This window comes from Sus scrofa, chromosome 9 (assembly GCF_054392235.1).
Source record: "Sus scrofa isolate SSC_HxYL_T2T_F1_AM1 chromosome 9, Sscrofa_HxYL_maternal_Yorkshire_Landrace_v2.0, whole genome shotgun sequence".
NCBI classification, from domain to species: Eukaryota; Metazoa; Chordata; class Mammalia; order Artiodactyla; family Suidae; genus Sus; species Sus scrofa.
The window spans coordinates 90,602,145-90,621,138 of NC_139391.1; the positions used below are offsets into that span (position 1 = coordinate 90,602,145).

General features: G+C 37.8%; 1 protein-coding gene across 6 annotated transcripts in view; it reads left to right on the top strand.

Moving 5' to 3' along the window:
- BZW2 (basic leucine zipper and W2 domains 2) overlaps nucleotides 1-18,317 on the top strand; it is a 59,507-nt gene extending 41,190 nt beyond the window's left edge. For 3 of the 6 annotated variants that reach the window (XM_021102039.2, XM_021102037.2, XM_084974241.1), the window contains 6 exons: nucleotides 1,918-2,027; nucleotides 6,421-6,591; nucleotides 8,297-8,443; nucleotides 9,722-9,860; nucleotides 17,045-17,167; nucleotides 17,856-18,315. In XM_021102039.2, the coding sequence (XP_020957698.1) occupies nucleotides 1,918-2,027; nucleotides 6,421-6,591; nucleotides 8,297-8,443; nucleotides 9,722-9,860; nucleotides 17,045-17,167; nucleotides 17,856-17,884 (719 nt within the window). In that variant the 3' untranslated portion in view covers nucleotides 17,885-18,315. 6 annotated transcript variants of the gene reach the window in all.
- Nucleotides 18,318-18,994: the final 677 nt, after the last annotated feature.

Below are 18,994 nucleotides of genomic sequence, written 5' to 3' on the forward strand. Positions count from 1 at the left end.
GATAAAGCAAATACAGCAAACTATTAACTGCTCTAGTACCTAGAGTGCATGGGTGTTTATTGTTCAATTTGTTCGGCTTTTCTGAATGTTTAAAAATTTTTATGATAAAATATAAAGGGAAATAGGAGAAGAGAAGAAAATTTACCTTTATTATAAGAGTGACATAGTGCCTGTGTCATATGGTTTTCCTTTATACTCCACCATCTTTAGAAATAAAGCATTAAACTTTTGCCTCCCAAATAGGAAGGCGTTTTGAAATTATGCCTTTTCCCCAACCTCCCACTCAACAAATGGTTAAGGGAGAATCATCCACTCAGTAGAATCTCAAGTACAAAGAAATTTCTCAAACCCTTCCACTAAGAGATACTTTTAATGCAAAATGATAGTTTTGAGCCTGGGTTTTAGATTCCTAATTTCAAGCATACTTTATTTACAATGCAGATTACATGTAAGATTTGTTATTTTTATTTAATTACATAAATTTATATTAAGTTTTATGTTGACTTCATGAACTAATGATATTCTTAAAAATTCAAGTTAGCAGTTGATAACATAAAATTCCCCAGCTCATAACACAGGTTTTATTGTCATAGAGGGGGAAGGGGGCTTAGTTTCCCTACTATTCAGAATAAAACCTTATATGTATATAAATTGGATTTGTTTACCTGCAAGTAACTGGAAGATAAGACTCAAATTGGTGTATAAAGACATTTATTTCTTATGTAACAATAAACGTAAAAGTAGAGCAGACTTTAGGGTGAACAGCAATTAGCATTCAGGACTCAACGTATTTTCCTCCATTATCAAAAAACATAAGCATCACTCCAACGATGGTTTCCTTAGTCTTTAAAAGAAGTCTTCTGGTCCAATTATGGCACATGCTTCTTCATTCAAGTTCAATGGAAGAGCACTTCTGATCTTAGGGTAATTTATTTTGCCTTCAGCTGATTGGCTGAAATCCGTCACATGACTAGCCCAGTAGTAGCTTTCAGGGGGGGTGCCATGGACAAAGGAGGTTAAGCTGAGATTGCCAAACTAACAATAGTGAGGCCTTCAATTCAGAAAAATCAGTTTAATATTTCAACTACTCAACTTTTCATTAAATAAATGCAACATTAACTTAGACATTTAGAGTGTTCACAGAAAAGCTGTCTCATAGTTATCTGATTATTTATATTTGGAAATAAATCCTACTATAAGTATTTGATTGAGTGGATCAGATCCACTCAAGTATGTGATTGAGTGGATTCCTGATTAATATTGTTATTTTTAAAATGTCTCTAAAAATACCCAGAAAAGATCTCAGCTTAAAACAGCACTGACATTTTTATAGCTTAGTTCATGAATATTTTAAAATGCTTTTTACAAAAAGTAAAACTGTAAAGTAAATGATGCATGTTCATCTCGAGCTTTATTTATTTATACCTGTCACTATTAATGTTCTTTCCCTGGTATCATTTATCAGCAAATTAGTTGACATGTTGACATTTCAGTTTTATGGCTCATGATTTATTTGTTGTGCCTCAGAATCACTGTTATAAATATAAAATACTGGTGAACCACAGGGTGAAATAGGGGCAAAACACTAGAGAACACTTGGCTTTGAATCTGTTTTTGACCAAGGTAAAGATAGTAGATAGATAGATAGATTTACAATTTTAACAGGTTGGAACTAGAGAGTTTAACTTGGAAAAATATTTAACTCCCCCCTCCACCTGTCTCATGAAAATGTTCTCTTTTGAGTAATGGATAGTACAGTGCCAGTGCCTAGAGAGCTTTCTGTTTTTCCTTTGTACCAAATCAAATCTTTGAGTAATTTACTCTTCTCAGTCTACTTAATAGGAAATGTTGACTTATGCATCATCACAAATGGTTTTTCTTATAAAATTTTTTTCTCTCCCTTTTTTTTTTAAACAGGCATTGCAGCCTCATTTGCTGTCAAGCTTTTTAAAGCATGGATGGCAGAAAAAGATGCCAACTCTGTTACCTCCTCTTTGAGAAAAGCCAACTTAGACAAGAGGCTGCTTGTAAGTTTTGTCTGGACAAAGAGTTAAATGTTCATGCTTCTTCCGTGGCTCTGTCAATGCCTGCAATGTAATACACAACTGAAATGCCTGGGTCTGTGTTGAATTGGAACATGGTTCCTTTTATTTCTGTATTTTTGGCAGATAGAACCTAATTCCATTTTAATACATAAATGCAATGATAAAATTAAAGAGTCATAGGAAATACAGAGACTTTCAAATTTGGAAGTTTGTTGACATAAAGATAGCATTTATCAGAATTAACTCCTTTGCAGCTAATAACTATAGAAATTTGAAGTTTTAATATGAAATTTATTTTATTTTAAATCTGTTTTTTGTTTTTTGTTTTTGTTTTTTTTTTTTGTCTTTTGCCGTTTTCTTGGGCCGCTCCTGCGGCATATGGAGGTTCCCAGGCTAGGGGTCAAATCAGAGCTGTAGCCGCTGGCCTACACCAGAGCCACAGCAACTCGAGATCCGCGCCGCGTCTGCAACCTACACCACAGCTCACGGCAACGCCAGATTGTTACCCCACTGAGCAAGGCCAGGGATCGAACCTGCAACCTCATGGTTCCTAGTCGGGTTTGTTAACCCCAGCGCCATGACGGGAACTCCTTAATATGAAATTTAAAGTCACATTTGTCCCACCTAATTAGACATTTATAATTACCTTGGGTCGTAGTTGAGTGACACTGATCTTATATATAGGTTAGTTTGTTAACAGAATAGAAGTTTAACAAGACTCCTTATCTATACCAAGATTCCTTGGTAATACTTAAGATATTTAAGAAAGTAAACAAGTAAATTGTAGTTAATTTGAAGCTCCCACTATCACAATTGCTTGATTATATTTTTTGCTTCTCTATCTTTATATTTTTCAAAGAAAATCAAGAAAAGTATTTTGTCCCCATAATTTCTATCTGCTCCCTATAATTTCTTTCTGCTAGAAGCAACAGCTGTGCAGAAGACAGAGCTTTCTCCAAGTGAAATTCTTTTTACAATTTTAGGGCAAAGTCTGAAATTAAAAGACACCCCTACCATCTTCTCTTAATCTAGTTCCTTATCTGGTTTCTCTTCCAGTGTGTTCTACTGTGCTAGGGTATTGATCCATGGGATAATTCTAAATCTGACTCACTGTAAACTCTTGGATTTTCAATGATTTAAAATTGCTTTATCTCTTGAAGTTTACCTTAAAATATCCCTATTTGTGTCTCAGAAGTCTTTAGAATATGATAAAAATAAGTATGATTCTTATTAATTTCTGCCACTGATAAAAAGTTTCATTCAGCATATATTTAAATGCCTGCTCTGTGCCAGGCACAGTCCTAGAAGCTATGGCAGTTATTGAAGACAAGTCATTAGGTTGCTGATGTGGGTGGAAGTTCCTGTGAAGGAGCATATTCCTGTCCTTGATTCTGTGAGTTAGCTGTGTCTTGGTAAGGCCCTGCTGAGATCTACATGCTGCTTTGTTCTGGGACTCAGGCTAAAGGAGAAGCTCCCATGTGCACTATTCTAGCCTCATGGCAGAGGGCAGGAACATAGACTGATGTGAGCCCTTCTGGTGCTTTAAAAGCTCACTTTCTCTGGCCAAAAGAAGTCACTGAGAAGCCTGGCAGTGGGGTGGGAAGATTTAGTCCACGTACGGGCTAGTTCTCCAGCTGTGAAGGCAGGTGTAGCAAGGAGGGGCTTCATTTAAACAAGTGTTTAAAGGAGAGGGGTTGAATGATAGAAACAAAGATACAGTCTATTACAACTTAGCACAAGACTCATCTCATTTAACTGTTCTTACAGTTTCTTCGTCTATATATATAATTGAATATGAAAAGCATAGGTGGCAGTTTCTACCAGAAACGCTGTAATCTCTGTGAGGACACAGTGACCGTCCACACTAGACCGTGCCTGCCTGGTATTTGCTGACTCGCAAATGAATGAGGAAATAGGGTCATTCTATCATCACGGAGGAAATTTTTGTTTCATTAACACATATAACAAAATGTTCTCTGTGTTAGCACATTTTGGGGAAAAGTAGCGTATTCTCAAAGTTTAGCAATTACCTCCCTCTGTAATATAGAAGCAAGAAAAGTACATATCAACTCTGAGGATAGAGGAGATGGGAAACATCATTTCCCCATCCCTGGAACAGGGAACACTGATCAAGACATTGGCCAGAAACTTTTCTAGGAGCTGAAGATACTAAAGAAATCAAACAACAGACCCTTGCCTTTATGGACCTTACATTCTATTGCAGGACAGGCAGGAAGTGAAATAAACAATTAAATACATGGTGTAAGAAAAAGTGAAAAGTGCTCCGAGGAAAACAGTAGGAAGCACCGAGGTGCATCCATTGCACTATGGGAAGTCCTCTCTGATAAGGTGACATTTGTGTCAGGGAGTGAGCTATCTGGGGAGCTCCAGCAAGAGGATGCCAGATAAAGGCAACAGCAAATGCAGAGGCTTTGAGGCTTGATGTGTCAGGTCAGCAAGAGAGAGGGTACCTGGCAAGAGCAAAAGTGTAGACGATCAGCTAAGACTCATAGTGGGTCCTATATCATCCAGGAACTTTAGCCTTTATTCTGAGTAAGATAGGAAATTTGGGGAGACTTCTCTGCAGCATGTGCATAGTGTGATTTGGGGTTTTGACAGAATCACTGCCTGTTGCATTGGGAGTAGATTCAGGAACAAAGGGCAGAAGCAGAGAGACTGTAACTTAGGGATAAGGTGATAGAAGTTTTGTACCTGGGTAGGATTTTTCTAACAAATGCAGACCACGTTCCAAGTTTGTAAATGTCATAATCTGATTTACACTGATTTTGCCTCAGTTTAACCTCAATAGTAATTTTCACTATATTATGTATCATTCATAAGGACTTTAGATATCATTCATAAATAAACCACCAATAACATGTTTGACATATTACTCTAAACATAATCTTTGATCAGACTTTGTAGTCACATTCTTCCTAAGTTGAATATTGAATGCTGACATGAGTAGCAGAGTAATTATTGCCTTTGGGGATTGCATAGCTATGTCCTTAAATATTTCCTGCTGCGTAATATGGGTCAAGCTGCTTAACCTTGTTAAGACAGTTTATTTTTCTATGAAAATTAATATATTACACAAGTATGAGTAATCTGCCCACCACATCCTGGTTCACAGAAGAAATCCAATATTGAATTAGTTCCCTGCCCCTCAAATTTGGAGGACCTCTTCAAAGCTAGAACAGATATTGGTGACAACATTTCACTCAGGTTTGAAATGTTTGCTTTAACACAAATGCGTGTTTGATAGCTGCTCCCACCAGCTCTGCTCTGACATTTTGAAACTCATGACTCATCAAGGCAAATTATGGATGATGATATAGAGACTATTGAAATTTGACTCATGACATAGAAGCCATCTGGATCTGTTACTATACCTGGTGGCAAACTCATGACAGTTTTTTCTGCTGAGATTTTTATTGAAGCCACATAGCCATTGACCACACACATGCACACTCAAATCTAACCATCATAAAAGTTTGGATCTATTTTGTAGACTCTGCAGCAGTCTGAAAAATGTAAGAGCTTGAAAACTGCCTTACTTTCTTAGTTGGGTGTTGGAGTCACACAGAATTAGAACATGACTAAGTGTTGTTACTAAGACTCTGCCAAACTGTGTAAGGTGAAATGGAAATGAGGGAAAAATATGACAGCAGCTATAGTGTATTGCTCTTTTTAAAAATTTCCAGCAGAATTATGTAATGAATTGAAGAGTTGATAGGGCAGGTTTACATTAGATCTGGCCATGAACATAATTTAGAGCCACCATCATTAACAGATATAACAAAAATTCTCTTTAGCTCTTGAGCTAGTTTTTTAGAATAATAGCATTTTCTTAGAATGTGAATAGAGGTCCTTGAGATGATAATAGTCAGTGTTGTTTTCTAATATCTTGAATCATTTCAACATTACAAAAACTAGCCTTTGTCTGTTAACTCATAATTAAGGAAACAGTGATTAATGGTTTTTTTCCTGTGAGTTTAAAACAATCCATATGTTATTCAGAGTTATCATGCTATTTGTATTTAATTTAGCAAGTTTAGCTCTGTATTTATACATGCTAATACTTTGATTAAAGTTTTAAAAAAAAAAAGGGAATAACAGTTTCCAAATGAGGGAAAGTAGTTTATGTAAGTTGCTTAGCATTTTCTATTCTCTTTCTTTGTCAGAGTGCCTAATTTTGGAAGGTGCTTAGCAAATGCTAAAAATGTAAGCCCAAGATTTATTCTTTTGAAAAACCAATCCTTTTTTTTCCAAATAGGCGATATTCTAAGTGCTACTTTAATATGAAAATTTTGTTCTTTATGCTTGCTGGAATTTGAATAGCTTGTTGTATAACAGTATCTCTTTTCTCTCTCAGGAACTCTTTCCAGTTAACAGGCAGAGTGTGGATCATTTTGCTAAATACTTCACTGACGCAGGTCTGAAGGAGCTTTCTGACTTCCTCAGAGTCCAGCAGTCCCTGGGCACCAGGAAGGAGCTGCAGAAGGAGCTCCAAGAGCGTCTTTCTCAGGAATGCCCCATCAAGGAGGTGGGGACCGTGGGCTCACATTGCCGTGAGCCCGTGCAGCACCTTTACCTTCCTTTAGGAGACCTTTCTTTGTCTATTATTGTGAATTTGATGCTCTTTTTATACCATTAGCTCAATTTCAAAGTATTGATTCAGAATCCTCCAGGAAGTTCCAGAAATTAATGGTTATTTCCACACAAGGGGCTATCTACCAGGCTGCTGTGGTTGTCAAAATATTTCATCTGTCCAAGAGATTTACTATTCATTATCAGTATGTCCCATTTTATGGTGCTTTCCCCATTTATTGCAGATTACATAATATGGTATTAAGTACTGGGTTAATGTATGTAAGTCTTAATTTTAAGGCAAATAAAAGGGTTGATTTTATATTCATATTACAGGAAAAGACTAGTTGAACCAGTGGCCTGTTGGCTCCCACTCATAATAGCTGCATAATCCCATAATGTAAATTCCACATTTTTGCGTAGCTAAAGTCCATATGGCTGTGACTGTATCTTCTTCAAGTCATGCCTGAAGAAAACTTCCTATTTGAACTTTAAAAACTTCTACATCATAATTTAAAAATTGCATAAAGTGTCCTTTTCTTTTGCCATTTATTCCCAAGTCCCAAGCCCTCACTACCCTGCGTGCTCTCTGTCTTGCTGGGCACGTTATGGGATTTAAGCCTGGAGAATTGCAGACTGACATTGTCCAGCAGGTGGAGGTGTTGGTCCTAAGTCTCATGGCAATAAGGTCAGCGATATATTCAATAACATTTTTCTAAGCAAGTGAACATGATTTTCCATGGGGGAAAAGCAAACCAGATAACACTTCAGTACTTTTACATACAGAGATAGCACCTTTCTTTGCAGCTTTCCCCTGCCAGCTGGGGGACTGGAACATCCCAGTTCCTTGTCTTCTCAAAGGCTGTTTAACCCATTGCTGATCCTCTGCAACCCAGGCCAGTAGGAAAGAAAGCAATGCGTTTTCACCACCACCCCCCCAAAGGAAAAAAATAGTTGTTCTCCTCACAAAGTAGTACACTTGAATATATTATGGTTTTTAATCATTTGTGAGGCCCTCACCTCTTTGTAGTTTTATTTCAAAAGGAGAAAGATTTTTTTTCCCCAGTAAGTGGTATAAAATACATTGTTCAGCAGATTTTATACCATAGCATCAGATTTTAGGATACAAGTGCATATTTAAAAGTAATTCTGAAGAGGAAATAGCCTGCTGGGCTGCTGTTGCTGCGTTGATCTTTATTTACATGGGGCATGAGGACCAGCAAGAATGGTTATTAAAGAATGAATTATAGAGAAGGCCTTATATAAACCCAAGACATTTGTCATCAAGAGGTTTAGAGTTGAGGGTTGAAAGTAGAAATTCACAGCTCTGTTGCCTCCTTCAAACCCCACGAAGTCAAACTGGTTTAAATAATTCCTGCCCTGCTCCACTCAAAGGGGTTCCTGCCGATAAAAAGAATAAGCCCTCAGAAATGAAGATTATCTCCTATTTCCTATTAACCAGCAGCTCCTGGCCAGAGTTAAGCCTATTAATTTTGGAACTAAAAATAAATCTTTGAGAACAAATTGTGTTTTTCCTCCCTCTGGTAACTGGAGAGTATATGCCAGGAAAGGAGCAGAATATTTGTATCTGACCAGGCTCAGCGAGAGGGGAGCTCCCCAGCCGCCTGTTACTCTCTGACTCTTGTCTCCATGCAATGCAGGTGGTGCTCTACGTTAAAGAAGAAATGAAGAGGAATGATCTTCCGGAGACAGCGGTGATTGGACTCCTATGGACCTGTATCATGAACGCTGTGGAGTGGAACAAGAAGGAGGAACTTGTTGCCGAGCAGGCCCTCAAGCACCTGAAGGTACCTGACTGGGAGCAGTCTAAGCTGCAGGCCAACTGCAGCCCTTCACAGTGTGACAGATGGGTCCTGTCTGTAGTGTGCCCAGACTCAGGCCAAACATACTATTTCCTGATGTTTTTCATTTCAAACTTGCCACTCCCTAAAATGTTTCAGGTGTAAGAGCTTGTGAAATATCTAAGGGTCATTCTTAATAAAAGTAACACTCAGAAAATCCACAGAGGAGTCATATATTCAATAGTTCAAGAGAAATATGGTCTAACTATATTCTTCTTCTTCTCTTCTATGTGACAGAAATTCTCAGTGAGCATTTTTAAATAAACTTCAAGTTGATATTAGGATTTAGAGATGAGTGGTGAAAGAAGTCAGCTGATTGTATAAATTATTTAAATGTTTTTTGGGAGGGAGTGGTCGCCACACCTGTGGCACATGGAAGTTCCCAGGCCAGAGGTCAAACCCGCCCCACAGCTGTGACAATGCTGGATCCTTAACCTCCTGTGCCACAAGGGATCTTCCATAAATTGTATGTTTTTAGGTGGGGATACATATATTTTTGCTTTTATTGTCTGCTCCCTAGAAAATTGTATTGAGACATGTAGAAGACCTAGAGCCTGCCTTCAGAGTTTATACTCAACTGGGAAGTGAAAGACTAGTATAAACTAGACAGGATGCAAATTGACAATAACTCCCCATGTTTAGAAGAACAGAGCAAGGAGTAGCCTATGCAGGTTCAGTTGATCATGGGAAGCTCAGAGGAGGAGGTAAGTGTTGAGGAGATCATAGAGAAAACAGGAGCTATACATCAGTCAGCAACTGGAAGCCAAGGTCATGTGGAATGAAGAGAATAATGTGAAAAAACTCTAGTCTAGTCAGAATTTAATATTTGGTCTCTTTTAGGGAGTTGAGTGAAAAATCTGATAAGCTGCTAGGATATTAAAACAAAACTGGAGTTCCCATTGTGGCTCAGTGGTAATGAAATATCCATGGGAACTCAGGTTCGATCCCTGGCCTTGCTCAGTGGGTTAAGGATCTGGCGTTGCCACGAGCTGTAGCATAGGCCAGCAGCTACAGCTCCGATTTGACTTCCGTATGCCACAGGTGCGACCTTAAAAAGACCCCCCCCAAAAAAATTCATTTTAATTGGACACCACATGATAATAAGAAGATCTTAAAAGTGAATGTTTTCTGGGCAGATCTCCAGATTACTGTTGTGATTCAGTGGTGTCAGCTCTGCAGCCTCCCACGAGAGTGTACGGTTTCACTCCCCACTTTCTCTTGCAGCAATACGCTCCACTCCTGGCTGTATTCAGCTCCCAAGGCCAGTCAGAGCTGATCCTCCTCCAGAAGGTTCAAGAATACTGTTATGACAACATCCATTTTATGAAAGCCTTTCAGAAGATCGTGGTTCTCTTTTATAAAGGTGTGTATGGATGCATGCTGTTCTGCCACTGTATGTTGCTCTGTTTTGTTGAAGCTCTTTGAGGACTAGACTAGGGGCTAAGGCAGAGAGAGACCTGGGTTCATGCTAATCTTTGCATGTTTTAGTGAGGCAGCCACATTAAGTAGAGAGAGAAGGTGCAAACACCATGGTCTTCAGAACCATCCTGATTAGGCCCTGGGGACTTCTTATTGGTGGAAATTCCTAGAAGATTGGTGATGAACTTATAATTTTGGTGAGGAGGAATGGTGAAAAAGACTCTAGTTACAGTAAAATAAGATCTGTTTTTGAATTATAAGGATTAGCTCTAATAATAGTGATTCCCAAATGTTTTTGTGGAGTATGTTCAGACCTTTGCAGGTGCCATAAAGCTGACTTTAAAGTTACTGAAGCAATTAGCTTCTTACTTTGTATTTTAGTTACTTGGCCCAGCCATTCTCCTGTTTTCCAAGGAAATGACTAGTTTTAGACTTTGACATTTACTGTGTTTTCATTGTATTTATAAGGATTAGGTTGCCATGACAACTGGCACTGCCAGTTTATTAAAAATGAATGCTATTAGGGTTTTGACTGATCTCACTCTCAGTACCTTTAGTGTATAAAAAATGATCCTGGACTATTTTTTGGCCTAGGTTTATGTAGTTTTATTAGGGTAGGGAAAGGAACGCTTAAGAAATGGTACATTTTAAACATTATGAAACATTTATTAGGAGTTACTACAATCTTAAATGGCATAAAACAGAAAAGAACTTAAACGTGAATTAGTACCAGCCAAATGTTCCTTTTCTTTTTCATGTGTTCTTAAATTTGTCTGTTTTGAATGACAGTTTTGGCATTTGGAATATAAAACCTTTACATTATTGATTAATCGCTGTTTTTTAAAATATTTAATAGCATTTCACAAAGAGTTTCAGTTGACTAGCCAGATTCCTTAGCTGCATACATCTTACCCCCAGGCGTTTGGGTGATACTTTGCTCTCCCGGCACTTGAGGTTATTTGGCACAATTTTTCTGTTAGTGGGAGAATGTGATGACTGCCAAGTCCCAACTGAAGTTCAATAGTAGGTGCTTTTCTCTGGCTCAATCTGAATTAGCCCCACTTGGATGTGGTTATGAAATAACTGTCTTTTTTGGGGATGTCTTTTTAGGGCCACACCTACAGCATATGGAAGTTCCCAGGCTAGGGGTCAAATCAAAGCTGCAGCTGCCAGCCTATACCACAGCCGAAGCAATGCCAGATCCAAGACACTTCTGCAAGCTATACAAAAGCTCCCAGCAATGCTGGGTCCTTAACCCACTGAGCAAGGCCAGGGATGAAACCCATACCCTTATGGATGCTAGTTGGGTTCGTTACCGCTGAGCCACAATGGGAACTCCTGTATAGCAGTGTCTTAAATTTAGGTGGCCCAGTAGAACCAAACCTGCAGGTCCTATTGCCCACACACCCATGGTACCCAGCAGACAAGAAAGAAAATCAGGGTCCCCTGAGGCAGCAGCCATTCTGGACACATTAGCTAGCTCCATTTTAAACAGATAAAAAGGTCTGTGGGGGTAGATTTCACATTTTCTTCATAAGTGGTCAGTATTTTCCACTACAGAAAAGCAAACTGTTTATAAACTAGCAGCCTAAACACACAATTTCTTTATCATTTAATAGCCAACCAAACCAACTACTAGTGTCTCTCACCAAAATCTTTTTTTCTTTAAGTGAAACATAGTTGTTTGTGTCTCATCTGCAGCGACACCTCTTTTCACCTCTTGCTGTGAGCTGTGGTGTAGGTCACAGACGCGACTAGGATCTGACATTGCTGTGGCTGTGGCTTAGCCAGCAGCTACAGCTCTGATTAGACCCCTAGCCTGGGAACCTCCATATATGACAGGTGTGACCCTCAAAAAACAAACAAAAAAAACACCATAAAATCCTTCAAGTTTCTCATTTTAATCATTAATGAATATCAACATCCTTTTCCATTATACTTTTTATAACAACTCCTGACAGCTAGCAAAACTGGTTGCTTTATTTCCTATTCTTCAGCCCCAATCAATTAAGAAGCTGTAATTATAAAATAACCAAGAAGCGGGCACTGAGAAGTAAAAAGAAGAGGCATTAGCTATTCCTTAGTCCATTGGTTAAATTAGGTGATCAGCTTTTAAATAGAATGATTTAAGTTAGTGAGGACTTTGGCAAGTATGAGCAGGCCCAAGGGAACATAGGAAGGCAAGTATCAACATCAATTTTATTCTTGCTTAGTTATTTTTGGAAACAAAATCAGGAAACTTTTACAAATGGAAATCTAAACTACATCACTGAAAAGTTAAAAGTAAATGTCATTTTAGAGGTAACTTTATAATTTTCAACCCATTTGTACATACAGTCTGTTTTTCTGGAAAAAAATGATTGCATTTTTTCTCTTGAGAACTTGGAATCCCCAAGGAATGTTTGTTCCACATCACTGTTGGGAGAATTACTGTGTTACTTTCCTTTTTGAACATTAGTTTTCACTTTGACTTTATTTCATCCAACAAACACTTCTGTACTAAGAGCCGTATAGTTCATTTGTTTAATGAGGATTTGGATGCTCTTGTGTATTTCCTTTGCCTCAGGAGGCTTGAGAAACAGCGTGTATTAAAGCTCTCTTTTCCTAGTGCTGTGTGCAAGTGGGCCACGTAAAGAGTTTGTTAAAACAAATTCCCCCAGGAATCTGATTCCGTGGGTCCAGCCTGGGCCCTCAAATTTGTGTTTTAAAACATCTCCAGGTCATGGTCCAGGACCACTAGTCTAAAAAGGGTATGAATGCCAGAACTGACAAATCCCATTAATTATAGTAACATGGTTAAGATTATACTTACCATTAATTCCATAGACATACACGTTATACAAATCAAATTGTGTCTTATTTGCTTCTTTTATGTAGTGGTGTGGATCCCTTTTATTTATTTAAGGAACATTTTGCTTTAAAGCAGCCTTCCAAAAATGGAAATGGAGGTCATCTCTCTTTTCCCTTTTTAATGTCTCTATTACAAAAACCCACCTTTCCCTTATTTCTAGAACTTGAGGATAACAGAAATTCATGTCCCCTTTGAAAACTTAATTACTTAAATGAATGTAATTTAGATATTTTGTATAAAATGGAATAAAAATGAATAAATAATGCTTTTAAGCAATAAAAGAAGAAAGTGGTGATTGGTCATTTAGTGAAGATTACTTTTTGTATTAAAATTTAGATTTTTAGCTGTATTTTTTATTTTATGGCCGTACTTGTAGCATATGGAAATTCTGGGGCCAGGCATTGAATCTGAGCCACAGAGGCAACCTATGCCACAACTGTGGCAACGCTGGATCCTTTAACTCTCTGCATTGTGCCATGCATCGAACCCGAGCCTCCATAGCCACCAAAGCCTCTGAAGTCAGATTCTTAACCCACTGCACCATAGCAGGAACTCTACAAGAATCTAGGTTTTTTGTGTTTTTAAAGTAGTAAGGAAAAATGGTAAATCCATCAGCTTTTCAGATAGCACATTATTCACTTTCTAAAATAATTTTTCTTCCTTTCTTCCTAAAGCTAAGTCCAACATTCTCAGCATATAAGTCTGAAAAGTATAAAACTACCTTCTCAAGTACCCTTAGTATCTCTGTCATAGCTTTTATTGCTTGCAGATACTTCTTAGGTTAAATTCTGTTCCTCACACACATTTTTCTAAAAGAAGTATCTTATTCTCATTCTAAAAAAAAGATTAGTGGCCTTCTTACCTTATGGTCCCATCATTCTTAAAGTAAGTTATTTTTGACTTGTGTCCCTTTGTGACACCTCTAATAAAATATCCTGAATTTCGTTAGCTTCAAATGACCTAGTTTTCAACTTAAGTATTTAAATAACTAACATTACCTAAAGCTTTGCAATTCTCTGTCTACGTTTTAACCCATGTGAAAACCCAAGTTTTATTTTTTATTTTTTTATTTTTTGTCTTTTCTAGGGCTGCTTCCCATGGCATATGGAGGTTCCCAGGCTAGTGGCCTAATTGGAGCTACGCCAGAGCCACAGCAACTCGGGATCTGAGCCACGTCTGCAATCTACACCACAGCTCATGGCAACGCCGGATCCTTAACCCACTGAGCAAGGCCAGGGATTAAACCCACAACCTCATGGTTCCTAGTCGGATTCATTAACCACTGTTCCATGATGGGAACTCCGAAAACCCAAGTTTGAAATTGTAGTTTTTTTCTCATCATGTTAATCAATTTGTCCATTTTACTTTTATTGAATGCACACTAAATAATGAGTCTTCTGTTAAATGCTAGAAATGAGATGAACAAAATAGTCCCTGACTCCCTGAATTTCAGAATAAAATCAAGACTCACAATCACCATGTTATTGACTAAAATAAGGCTTATGTGGGTAGATGCTGATGAGAAGTAGAAGGATGAAACTAACTTGGACAAGGAAAAGGGAAGGCTCTCAAGGGACACAAGTATTTCACCAAAGATGAAGAAGTTGGCAAAATAGAGGGAGGAAAATGTATTGTAATTTGAGGGGCTCTGTAGAATGTCTTCCTTTCTTCCTGTACTGTTGCTGATCCTCCTGGGTCCTGGTTGGCATTTCTGGAAGATCCCAACACTTTGTCATCTTCAGTCTCTCAGTTTTAATGATCTCCTCTCCCTACTTTCCTTAGTGGAAAAAAAAAAGTTCTCTCCTTCATTTGTCAAAAGAGTTCCTTCCTTTTCAGTTTAGTTAGTTCATTTTGACTAAAGAAAAATTGAATTTCTTAAAACTTTTTGTTTGTTTTTGTTTTTTAGGTCTGCACCCACAGCAAATGGAAGTTCCCAGTCTAAGGGCTGAATCGGAGCTATAGCAGCTGGCCTACACCACAGTCACAATAATGGATCTGCATCTGGAGCTGTGTCTGTGACCTGCACCGCAGCTCATGGCAATGCCAGATCCTTAACCCACTGAGTGAGGCCAGCGATCGAACCTGCAACCTCATGGTTCCTAGTCGGATTCGTTTCCGCTGTGCCATGATGGGAACTCTAAATTTCTTAAAATTTTTGGTGTTCATGCTTTGCCTCAATGTTGCCCTATGTAGTTGCTTCAGTCCCTTCTTTATTATTTATGCCTCTAGCACTAGAAGTTTAGTTGTAGCAGGTATGTATTACCAAATTAGATTCTTCTAAGACCTCTGATCTGCACAGCTTGTCTGATTTTCAGCGGATAGTACATCCGATAATGTTACCTGTCATGTACTGTCTTGTTCACAAGCACAGTCACTGATGGGGATTCTAGTACTTGCATGGCCTCTTTCAGCCTCTGTGGGGCAATAAAACACAGGATTGAGCTCTTAACCTTCAAAAGGAAAACCTGAGACAAAGGGTATCGCTAAACTATACTCTTCTTCACCTTTCCAGCCTTTATGTTGTACCATAACATGATTTATTAAGGCAAGGAGGAAAAATAGAATTTCCCTTTGCATGTTTAACCCTATAGTTTGTCTTAGGACATTAACAATAGTAGCTATATAGTACATGCATATGATTTACAAACCCCAAAATATACATATGTTGGGTGTACATGCTCAAAATTGTCTTACTAATAGGGGAGCATGATCAACACAGTTTGGAAATTACTGGTCTAAATCACAGACATCTTAAAGATGTTATAAAAACAAACTATATAAAAGGGACTTTTAAATCCATTTTTGAACTAGTTAGTATTCCTGAAAAATTTCTGCAAAGCAGTCTTGCACAGTAACAAGTCACTTCCTCGGGCTGCTCTTTCATCGCTATGAAAACTGGGCTTTGATGGCAAGAGGTGGGAAAGTTCTTCCATCGTTGTGAGTGGAGAGTGTGGAGCTGCAAAACAGAAGAAACAAAGACTAGAAGCTAAGAGTAATTCTTTAGGGCTCCTACTTATAATTTCTTGTCTAGTCCTCATAAATGAATAAATCCAGACTTCCTTCTTCCTTTGCAAAATGTAGTGTATTTATTGATCACGTAAAAAAATAAAACTTTGTATTTTCTAAAATTAATCATGTGCACTTTTTAGTCAATTCAGTCTCTTCCATTGAGTCTGAACCAATTATTAATTTTTTAAAAAACAAGGTTTTTGTTATGAAAAGATCAGTGATGTTTTGAATGAAAATAGTATCAAGTCCTTTCTCTTGTTTTCATAAGTTAAAGTTTTTTAACTGCAAAAACATTATTAGAATGATTTATCAGCGTTTGCAATGGATTGAGCAGGCACTGGGGACAATAATAAATCCTTTTTATCTGTTTTCCATCTCATTTCCCACTCCGAAGCCCCCAAAGACAACTCCTTAGAACATTGGCAGAATATGTAGGCTATTGTTTTCATATTCCCCTCCCAGTTCTTAACATTAAATATCCTAAGTTAATGGTATTTTGAGGGTATGGAGGCATATTTATGGAATTTAGAGTTTTAGGTCATAGACAGTTAACATACATAACATTTCTTGTTTAAAAAAAAAAAAAAAAAAACCTAGAGGAAGTCTACCTACCATGTCCCTGTTTTTCTCCTAATGGTGTACTAGGAAAACATTACTCGAGGGATTTAGATATGCTGTGGGAAATTAAGGACATTGGTGATAGAGTAAGTGTAAACCTTTGGATTATGTGTGTATTGGTCCCATGATACACCCAGGAAGCTCATCTTTATATTTGTTAATATTATTGCATCCTATCCACATTTTTTCAGTTGCCCTTTTTTTTTTCTTCCTAAAAATAAATCCCCTTAAAAGACCAATCATTTGAGGTTGCTGCTTAATCAAGATGTGTTTGAAGTTGGCAGAACACAGAATGTTCTGAAATGCTGGAATTGCTGATTCATTGGCAAAATTACAGAATAACCCCGTTTCCTACCACCAAATTAGCACTGTAAGAGATTTTTCCTACCACCAAATTAGCACTGTAAGAGATTTCCCAGTTCTATCATCATTGCTAAAGTTTTGACTACCCTCACTACTAAAGTACCTAGGGCCCTGTATGGAAATGAGCTTGATTCTTGTCTTCTGTTAAGTGTCAGTATATGAGTTTCTATTATAACAGAATTTTAACATTTGAAATGATTGCTTTCTATTAAACTATATGGCATGAAGTTGCTTTAAAACACGACATTTATGTAGTCACTTACGAAATCTTTGATCTGAAATTGCAGCTGATGTGCTGAGTGAAGAAGCGATATTGAAATGGTACAAAGAAGCACATGTCGCCAAAGGCAAGAGTGTTTTTCTTGACCAGATGAAGAAATTCGTTGAATGGTTACAAAATGCAGAAGAAGGTATGATTCCATTTAATAACTTAGGTGGTAACTTAACATATCCTTTCTCACTGTATGTCTAAATAGCTCCCTCTTCCACAGACTTGCCTTGGTTTCCTAAAACTAAAATTCCTGAGGTGACTTCCATAGCAAACATTCTGCCCACATTTTAGCCTTGCTTTCTGAATCGAGGCAATGAAAATTTCTGCATAATAAACAAAGCAAAACATAACCTCTAAAATTGCCCCTAATGGAGGACAAAGGAAGAAATTATCAGTCCACACACGGGAGGAAAACAATACACTTGGCCTAATGACACTTAGGGGATAATAGATTTTCTTTTAGCATCTTTGCCCATGACTGGTGTTTAAAATGGGAACACAAAGTGAAAGAACATTAATAGATGAGACTTCATCCAACTAAGCATGAAAAGTTTATTTTAGATGATCCAGAAAGCTATAAGTAGTTACAGTCTCCAGTAATTTTTATGTGCATGTTGCATTTTTAGAGAGGCAAAGCTTGTTTAAAAAGGAAAAGGAGCAAAAGTGTCCTGTCTGCCCTTGAGTGCAACTCTCTTATCTAGTAAATGGATGCCTAGGCAAAAATATCTTTTTTAGCAGGGGGTTGGGTAGAGGAGAAGCTCTTTCATGACCTTATTTAAAGGAGTCTCTGAAGAAACAACCTGACTTTTGTCTTTCTTCTCTCCTAGAATCTGAATCGGAAGGTGAAGAAAATTAGGTGGTTCTAGAAGCACAATACCTAGGTTGCCACACAACACTCTTACTGGGAATGCTGAACCATTTGAGAAGAGAAACTTGGCTTCTGTTTTCACAAAGGAGGAAAAAAAAATAGGCTAGGCTTCCCTTGTGCAAGAGGGAAATGGTTTTTGTTTTTGTTTTGTTTTTAAATGGAGCCCTGAGGCATCAGCTGTTTTACTTGGGACTCTACCTCTCACTCACTATCTGCTAACTTAAAGCCATTCAACTGGGAGTCCAGTAGGTATCTGAAATTAAATACTCCAGAGACTCCTCTTTTTTAGCTGTATTTTTCAGGTACTGTGTGGTGAACGCCCCACTGGTGTCTATTACAGGGCCACTTTGGTAGTTGTGTATCTGCTCGTGTATGTGATTTGACAAACCAGTTTTTTAAAATAAATGGCTTTTTAAAAATCTGGGCTTATATTTTCAGAGCTTATATTTATTTGTTGTCCTGATTTTCTTAAACAGATGACATTTCAGTGTTAGGCTTTTTTTCCCCATCCACAATGCTGTATGGTTCTTGTTCATTCAGAACAACTCTGAATGAACAACTCTGTTCCTTTTATTATCATTAACTAATACATGTTACTTATCTTCACAGTGAAGTAGAAATCAATCCCAAAATACTGGCACATTAGCACTAATGCCATGAATTGATATTATTAATAATAATTATTCATGTGAAAATGTCATTTTCATTACACAGAAAATAATAAGGGCAGAGTAACTATAGCCAAGAATGATTAGAAGTCATAGCTTTTTGACCTCTTGAAGTGAACTAGCTTAGCCCTGGGTACTCATATATATTCTTTCCTGAAATTGTTCTACTGGCAAATTCTCTTTTATACTGGTTTTCCTTTCTAGTCTGCCCTGTCACAATTGCCCTTCTCTTATTTTATTATTATTTTTTTAATTTAAACTCATCAATGCCAATATAGTACACCTACCTGGAGGGGAGAGCCACATCTAAACAAAGGCAGATCTAGAATGCATTGCCTTTAGAGGATGGTCCCTTGGGAGAAAGGCAGGAAATCAAAGGGAAGTGTGTCTGATTTCTTCTAGCCCATCAATTCATGGCAAGCTTCTCTCA